At 52.5% G+C, this 8,981-nt stretch overlaps 1 protein-coding gene across 1 annotated transcript; it reads left to right on the forward strand.

Moving 5' to 3' along the window:
• The first annotated feature begins 363 nt into the window (after positions 1-363).
• Positions 364-3,224, forward strand: HOXC4 (homeobox C4). The gene is made up of 3 exons (XM_080811388.1): positions 364-471; positions 1,116-1,560; positions 2,054-3,224. Exons 2-3 carry the CDS (start codon positions 1,122-1,124, stop codon positions 2,407-2,409), a joined length of 795 nt encoding a protein of 264 aa, XP_080667514.1. The 5' UTR covers positions 364-471; positions 1,116-1,121; the 3' UTR covers positions 2,410-3,224.
• The last annotated feature ends 5,757 nt before the right edge of the window (positions 3,225-8,981 follow it).

Below are 8,981 nucleotides of genomic sequence, written 5' to 3' on the forward strand. Positions count from 1 at the left end.
TGGATACGATTCCTGGCCGGAAGCACGCTCTACCCGCACAGGCCTCCCTCTTAACTAGGTCGGCCCTCTGTGGGGATGAAGAAAGAAGAGCTCCCAGGGCCTTGGCTGGGCACCGTCTCGGGGCACTGACTTCTGGCAGATCTCTCTTCTCCTTATCCCACGTCCTTAAGGAGCCAGCCTTAGAGGTAGTTGTCAGAAAGCCACAGGCCAGATGGATTGAGAGTAGAAACAGCAGCCAGCAGTAGAACAGTTCCTCTGCTCTGCGGCCCGGGCAGGGAGGGTTAGTGGGTACCAGGGGAGGAGGACAAGGCTTCTGAACTCTGCTTTTGCCAACCACTTCCTGTCTCTCTTCAGCGGGGGCTCAACCCCCAGACCTCCAGAAATGACGTCAGAATCATTTGCATCCCGCTGCCTCTACCTGCCTAGTCCAGCTGGGACCCTGCCTCGCCGGCCCCAAGGCCAGAGGGTTGGGTGAGTGTGTATGGGGAAGGGGGATGGACTCTGGTATCCTTGGATGGGGGGCATCCCAGGCTCTTCAGCCTCCTGGGCTCAGCCTGGGCCCCTCCCCATCCAACCTCCACTCCAGTCCTCCTCATTCAACTTCCTCTTCCTGCAAAAGAGGGGCGCTGCCCGGTGACCTACACAGACCGAGACAGGATCGCCATGAATGGAGACCTCTGGAAAAACTCAGGAGCCGAGGCCCAGCGGGCCCACCGGAGGCCCACGGGGAGACTCTGGGAGGGGGCTGAACCACAGCCTCCCGACAGCCCCCCAAAGCCCAGGCTTTGGAAGGGAGCTGGGGGCTTCCCACCTCCTTTTGCAGGGGAGGGCTGTCAGTCAGCGGGGTGCGCAGTGGGGGCACCTCGGCCCCCGCCTTCTAGTCCCCCATCACCACCCCCACCACCCCCAGCACCACCACCACCACCACCACACACAAAAAAAATTGGATACATTTTGAATAAAGCGATTCGGTTCCTTATCCGGGGACTGGGTTGCTCCGTGTGATTGGCCGGCGGAGTCACATGGTGAAAGTAACTTTACAGGGTCGCTAGCTAGTAGGAGGGCTTTATGGAGCAGAAAAACGACAAAGCGAGAAAAATTATTTTCCACTCCAGAAATTAATGATCATGAGCTCGTATTTGATGGACTCTAACTACATCGATCCGAAATTTCCTCCATGCGAAGAATATTCGCAAAATAGCTACATCCCTGAACACAGTCCGGAATATTACGGCCGGACCAGGGAATCGGGATTCCAGCATCACCACCAGGAGCTGTACCCACCACCGCCTCCGCGCCCTAGCTACCCCGAGCGCCAGTATAGCTGCACCAGTCTCCAGGGGCCGGGCAATTCGCGAGGCCACGGGCCGGCCCAGGCGGGCCACCACCACCCCGAGAAATCACAGCCGCTCTGCGAGCCGGCGCCTCTCTCAGGCGCCTCCGCCTCCCCGTCCCCAGCCCCGCCAGCCTGCAGCCAGCCAGCCCCTGACCATCCCTCCAGCGCCGCCAGCAAGCAACCCATAGTCTACCCATGGATGAAAAAAATCCACGTTAGCACGGGTAGGCAACTTTGCTTTTTGCTCTCCCCCTCCCTTCCCTCTTCCCCAGCGCTCCCCACCCTCCCCGGCCCCCTCCGGCCCCCGTCCTCCTTTCTCTCCTTCCCCCTCTCTCTCCAGGAGCGACTCTGGGTTAGCACAATTGAACTGGATTTACGAGCGAGAATGGGTAATTACATCCCCCATAAATTTTATGGCTTAGCTACTCTGGGCAGTCCGAGCCATGTGCTACGATCTGTTATGTATGTGTGAAAACTATGCTCGCTTTCTAAGGGCGCATAAATAATTCAGTGTCGTTACAATGAGGATTCCCCTCTTATTACACTACAAAGTCTCCAGCTTCCTTCAACTTCTTTATAACCCATTTAGCTTGATGACTTTATTTCCACCACCCCCTCCTCCTGTTCCACAGAGCTGAGGATGGGGTGAGGGTGGGGGGCGGGAGCCTGCTGCCTCTGAACCCCACTATTTGCTTTTCCCCTCCTCCTCCCCCCCAGTGAACCCCAATTATAACGGAGGGGAACCCAAGCGCTCGAGGACAGCCTACACCCGGCAGCAAGTCCTGGAATTAGAGAAAGAGTTTCATTACAATCGCTACCTGACCCGAAGGAGAAGGATCGAGATCGCCCACTCGCTGTGCCTCTCTGAGAGGCAGATCAAAATCTGGTTCCAAAACCGTCGCATGAAATGGAAGAAGGACCACCGACTCCCCAACACCAAAGTCAGGTCAGCGCCCCCGGCCGGCGCTGCGCCCAGCACCCTCTCGGCAGCCACCCCGGGCACTTCTGAAGACCACTCCCAGAGCGCCACGCCGCCGGAGCAGCAACGGGCAGAGGACATTACCAGGTTATAAAACATAACTCACACCCTGCCCCCACCCCATGCCCCCATCCTCCCCTCACACACAAATTGACTCTTATTTATAGAATTTAATATATATATATTTTTTGGTTCTTTTCTCTCGTCCTTCCACCTTATACCTTGTCAATTCCAAACTGACAAAACAGATAAACAAGCCCTCTGCCCTTCTCTCCCTTCCACTGTTAAGGACCCTTTTAAGCATGTGATGTTGTCTTAGCATGGTACCTGCTGGGGTTTGTTTGTTTGTTTGTTTGTTTTAAGGCCATTTTGGGGGGTTATTTATTTTTTAAGGAAAAAGCTGCAAAAATTATATATTGCAAGGTGCGATGGTCTGGTTTGGGTGAATTTCAGGGGAAATGAGGAAAAAAAAAGGAAAGAGAGATTTTTAAGCCAATTCTCATCCTTCTCCTCCTCCTCCTCCTTCCCCCTCTTTCCTTAGGCCTTTTGCATTGAAAATGCACCAGGGGAGGTTAGTGAGGGGGAAGTCATTTTAAGGAGAACAAAGCTATGAAGTTCTTTTGTATTATTGTTGGGGGGGGGCTGGGAGGAGAGGGGGGACGACAGCAGACAAAGCTAAATGCATTGAAGAGCCTCTCAGAGCTGTGCAGTTTGAGGAGCCAAAAGAAAATAAAAATGAACTTTCAGTTCAGAGAGGCAGTCTATAGGTAGAACCCCCACCCCACCCCACCATCGTGGTCATTGTGTTTTTGGACTGAATTTACTTGATTATTGTAAAACTTGCAATAAAGAATTTTAGTGTCGATGTGAAATGCCCCGTGATCAATAATAAACCAGTGGATGTGAATTAGTTTTACGTCAATGTCTGATGGTTTCTTTTTATCCCCCTCCTCCTTCTGGCCTGGTAACATCCCACCTTCTCTATAGTTGCCTAAGTTTACTCTAAGCAAACACACAAATCTTAACTCTCAACTCCTTCTCCAACGTCCTTAGGTGCACCAGCAAGGGGATTGGGACAGGGGATCCTCAAAAAAGGGGATGTGGAAGATTAGTGCTGATTTCCCCTGTCCCTTCCCTGAGTCTGCCAAGAGGCCAGACTCTCCTGGGGGTCTTTAGAGTGGAGCTGGGAGGGTCTCACTTTTCTGTAGTTAGGCACAGTGTCTTCTTTTTGTTGATTTCCCTCTCCCTTCTTCTCTTTTCTCTCTGCTGAGTAGGCCTGCCTTATTTGCAGACAAGAAGGCAAGTTTAGGGAGTGGGAGGGAGAGAAGAGTTTTTTCCATCTTTTAGGACTCTTTTGGAATGAGGGATTAAGGAAGATGCCCCCTCAACCTGCCTGTGCTTCTTAAAAGAAGGAAGATTTTGAGCTGGTGACTCTGGAGCAGCAAAGTGACCCGTCAGGGTGGCTTCTCTGTTTGTTTAGACTTGGAAAGAAAGGTGAAGTGGAGGCCAGAGGCGAGGGAGGCCCCCTTGCTTGGGTAGGCCTCAAAGCCTGATGCCTGGAGATAATGAAGAACTTTTATTTTTTCCCCTAACTTTTATCATGGACCTGCCAGGTGTTGAGAAAAGACACAAGGACCACCCCTCTTCCTATAAGCTCCCAGGTCTTGGCAGGGCTTGGAAATAGCTGGAACCAGGCTGTCTGACTGTTTAAAGAAAAAAAAAATTCATTTGCTTCCTTGGGGATTAAAAAAGATAGAGAGAGAGAGAAACAGCAGCAACAAAAACTGGCCTGGATTACCTGAATAATTAATTTAAGCCAAAGGCTCCCAAATCATCCTGATCCTCAAGACCAGGCCCTAAGCGGGGCCTGCTCAAATTTTTGCTTGTTTGTTGGAAGAAGTGGGAGTGGGGGCTCGGTGGGCTTCTCAGACAATTTTTCTAAATTTCAGAATAGAAGGCACCAGAAGTTGAAGAGGGAGGGCAAAGAGATCCAGGATTTGTAGCCGGGGATACCCCTATCCTCTCTCCCCAAATTCTGGAGGGGAAGGTAACAATGGGACCAGTTATGAAAATCTGTTGTTCGGTGTGCTTTGGATTTATTTCCTCTTGAACCACTTGCTGGCTGCTACTTAGAGTGGGGTGCCTGTGTGTGTATGTGTGTGTGTGTGTGTGTGTGTGTGTGTGCGTGCGTTTTGGGGGATATCACTTGGTCCTGTAGGTCTACTTTCTTCTCCCTCAATGGTGCCCTGGAGATAGCAAAACATGCTGCCTGCAGTGTGAGCGAGCAGGGCCAACAATTATCTGGAGTTATTTCATGTAATCAAGTGAATTAGGGGCCAAATCTGACTGTAGCTCCTAGCATCTTGAGGCAATTGACTTTGGGGCAGGAAAAGGGGGTCTAACAGTGCTTGGGAGAAGGGAAGGAAGGACTGAGGGGTGGACTTGGGTGTCTTTGCAACCCAGTAAGGAAGTTTATATGGAGGAAGAGGGGGGGAAAAAAAGAAAAGGAACTTAGGATCTATAATCTTTTCTAACTTTTCTCCTTTGGTTTTAGAGGAATTTATTCCCCTCTCTCCCCCAAAGTGGAAGAGATGAAAGCGAGGAGGAAAATGACTATCTTTTCTTTCTCAAGCTTCTCCCTGAACTTGCCGAAAGGACACTCTAGCCCAGGAAAGCAGCAGGAGAGGATTAGGATGGTTCTTTTATTTGCCTTCTTTAGGGAGTTTAGTTACTCCCTCCCGTCTCACGCATACACACATAGCTGTTCTCAGTGCCTCTTGGTGTGACGAGGGGAAGCATCAGAAATCCCTAATTCTTGACAAGTGAAACAAAACTAAACCCTCATCCGTTTGAGTTTTTGAAGATTTTGGCCTCTGGCCTTCCCTCCAGTGGGCTCCATTCTCTCCTCTTTCCGGGGAGCTCTCCTTTCCTTGGGCCTGACCACCCCAGAATGGGATCAGGGTGCTGGAGAGGGATGGGGTGGGGTGGAGTGCGGGGTGTGGAGGGCCGACCTGAGCCGGGGTCCTTGTTCCAGCAGTCTGGGTCCCCCGCTGGGGCTGCTGCTCCATGCGATGCTGCCACAGCCTTACTGGGAAGCGGAGGGTTAGAGCTTTTATCGAAGTTGGGTTGAGCAGAGGGGAAAGGCTGGGGGGTGGGGAAAGACGCAGCCCAGGTTCACGGGGAGGACACAGCATTTTCTCTCCCATCGCCTTTATATTCGGCAGCGCCTCTGACCTCTCCCCCACCCCCATCTCCGACCCTCCCAAGCCAGGCTTTGCTCAGCCCCTGGTCTCCAGATAGGATGCCACTGCTTTTGAAGGGCTGGGGATTTCTTGCCCAGAGTAATGGGAGAGGCAAGGCGCATGAATGCCTGCTAGCGCATTGTATCTCTCTCTTCAATGGCTAAGTTAAAAGAAGACCGGGTGAAAGCGGCAATCTTCCAAGGTCCTTCTCTCCAAGCACCAGGAGATCCCCACAGGTCACAAATCCCCTTGCCATGTAAGTAGTTAGCACTCGATCTGCTCAGGACGAGGAGCACAGCAGTTACAACTCTGTCTCTGTTTGCCATTCCATTTTTAGCTCAACTCCCGATCTTGGGGAGGGAAGGCGGGAAATCCAATCACGAACAGAGGGCTTCTGCTTGGGGAAAATGGAGTTTCTGTGCTGAGTTGTGTACCTGGGGAGTGAAGAAAATTGGCTCAGAAAGAAGGTGGGGAGCGAAAGTGAGCCTGGGGAGGGGGTGGGGAAGGACTGGGGAACTTTATTTCTCTGAGGGCGTCTTGCTGCTGCTCGTATGAAGTTTCCTACAAAGTTTGCTCTGCAATCTGTGCATCAGCTTTTTTTTTTTTTTTTTCATATGCGTGGACTTAGCGGATTGCAGTTCAGAGCTGCCTTCCCGCTGTTAGATGGATGTGTATGTGTGTGTTTGGGGGAGTGGAACAGAAGATAAAACAAGGGGTTCTCCAGAGCTTGGGACGAGGGTACCCTCTGCTAGGCACCATTTGTCTGCTTGCCCAAGATAAGAGAAGACAGACTTTGAAGGGGGCCCTTGAGATTGAGGGTGCCATGACGGGGAGGAGAAGTGTGCGGGGGCAATTCCACCATCTTTTCCTCCGCTTTTTGCCCAGTGCTGAGGGAGTGTGCCATCGCCCTCACAAAGTTACTTCTCATAGTTTTCCACAGCTTCTATCTGGTACCCCACTTTCGGAGAGCTAATTCTAAAAGACCCTTCCCGGGCTTGGAAAAAGAGACAGAGGATTCCCCCAACTCCAGTGGCCACCAGAGCAGAGGGAATATTTATTACCTCTCTGGATATCATTATCTAAGAATACAATTTTATGCACTTCCTAATCTGTTAGCTTGATTTATCTGGGTGGGCAGGAGCCCAAAACAAATATTTGGGGGATTTGGAAGGAAAAAAGTCTTTGCCTCTGACCAACCTTTCTGACTGAACTGATCAGCACCCCCAACCCCACCAACGTGGCCTGCTTTTTCTACCCCCCCCCATAAAGCTAACTCCATTTAAATTTTTTCTCTACAGCTTGTGGCTGTTTGGGGTATCAGAGTTTTAGTTGCCTCTTGAGAATGAAAAATGGCTGAGTACACTGTTTGAGCCAGAGACCCGAAAGGGTCCCCTCAGCCACCTTAAAATCCCTGTAGCTCCAGATGTGGGCTTCTCTTTTGGATTTGGTAGCAGCCAGGAGCCCCTTCGAAGACCTGGCTCTTGTGTCCAGTCCTCAGGGTTTGTCTTCTCTTCTCTCTGGGGCCAGCCCCGTCGCTGGGTCCATCCTGAAGCGGAGCATACATCCATGCAGACAGGGGCGAAGGCCTCTGCAGCATCACCTCCATGCTTCCCAGTCCCTGCAGATCCACCTAGCTGATAGATTAGGAGACAGGGAAGACAAGGATGGGTAGGGAGGATCTCCCACGTTTGAGGGTGAACAGGGTGACGGAGTCTAATACATGGAAAGGACTATTTTAAATTTCCAGTCCCCGTGAGCAATTGCCAGATTTCCTAAGATGTAGGGTCCTCTAGGGTCTCTTCTGCCCTAGTGGGGATGGGGTAAGGGTCAAGCCCAAAGAGGTGTCACCTTTACCCACTCCTCCTTTCTGACTCTCTCTGCCCAGCCTCTGAGATTGGGAAAGGGAGATATATTTGAACTTCCAGGGGACCAGCCTTAAGACGGAGTGTGGAAGAGGCACTGCCAGACTGTGCGACCCTAGGTTCCCGCCGCCGGACCCTGGGCTTTCCAGGCAGCCGGTGTCAGAGAATGGGGCACAAAGCGGCCGCCGCCTCCGGGGGTCCCGGCTCCCTTCTAGAGCGACCAGGGTCCTGAGGATGGCGAAATAGGGCCAGCCCGGGCAAAGGTGAGGTGTGAGAGGCCGCCGGCGGCCCGGCGCCCCCTCCGGGTTCCACGCCACGGCCGCTCCGGGCGCCGTGTCGCCTTCAGCTGGGTCACGACCCCGGGCTCGGCCCGCGGACAATAGGGCTCTGGGCGGGGGCCGCGGGCTGCGCGACCGGCCCAGCGGGTTCACTGCGCGGTGAACTCCGCTCCACCTCCAGGTCTCGCCCTTTAAGAGCCCAAGCTCCCTTTTCTTTGCCCTATTCCGCCTTCAATTTTTTTCTCCGTGGAATATTGAGCACACTCTCCACCGCTCCTCGACCGAGCAATACCCCACCGTTACCACCACCAAATCGGATTCCATTTTCTTTAGAAATGAAAAGCATAGTTTCCTCCGGAGTCACAAGAGCGGGAAATGGGACCCTCTTGAGATTTTTGCGGGCACGCAGAGAGGAGAATCCCAGGCTATCAAACCAACAAATGGTCCCCTCCATCACAGGAGTTCCAAGCCCAGAATTGGGCCTCCCTGCACCTCCACCCCAAATCATAGGAAGCATTTCTTCCCTCTTCCCCTGGCCTTTGTCTCTGGGCAGCAGATTAGGATCAGGGCTCTTACAAAAGGGGAGACATTGCTCTCAAATCTGATGGGCAGAGACAGGACTCCGTTATCCACTGGGGGATGGGGTGGGTGGGGGGCAAGTAACTTGGGAGTTGTACCCCAACCAGTTTGTTCTTGTTCCTCGATCTCTCCCCATCCCAATGATTGCCCCACCCTTATTTGTGACTCTGTCTCTTTGGGCGGTAGCACAGTGTTTGTAACTTTGTACATGTGGAGTCTTTCCACTCAGCTAGAATAGGCCTCGGAAAATAAGGTTGTAGAATATGGTTGGTTCTAGCTAGAGGCAAAAATGGCAGGCAGTTTGGGGAGAGGAGAAAATGGGGGAGGTATGGAATATTTCCCACCGACATTTGCTCCCTGCCTTTCCCCAGCTCCCCACCTCAGCTCTATCTTTGCCAAGCTCAAAGGTGAGATGGAGGGATGCTCCCCCGCCCCCAACATGCACACCAACTTGGAAACCTTTCTCCATGGACTCTGACCATTTCGACCCATTTTGGGTTGTGACTGCCTGTACCCCTGCCTGTCTTTGCTTGGCCGTCTCCAGGTCTCTGCCTGGCATCTCCATCGCTCTCTGTGCTCCGTGGTGTTTCCTCACATCCTTGCTCCTCTGCCCTTCTCGTCCTGCAGTGATCCTCTGGGATGATCCCCAGCCCCAGTGTTCCTCCTAGGACTCCCCTCCAACAGAGAAAGCAGAGAAGAAGAACC

This window comes from Martes martes, assembly GCF_963455335.1.
Source record: "Martes martes genome assembly, chromosome: 8".
Taxonomy (NCBI): Eukaryota; Metazoa; Chordata; class Mammalia; order Carnivora; family Mustelidae; genus Martes; species Martes martes.

Coding starts and splice junctions, on each gene's coding strand:
- HOXC4 (XM_080811388.1), top strand. CDS start 1,122: ATGATCATGAGCTCGTATTTGATGGACTCTAACTACATCGATCCGAAA. Junction 1,561..2,053: donor AAAAATCCACGTTAGCACGG/GTAGGCAACTTT, acceptor CCTCCCCCCCAG/TGAACCCCAATTATAACGGA.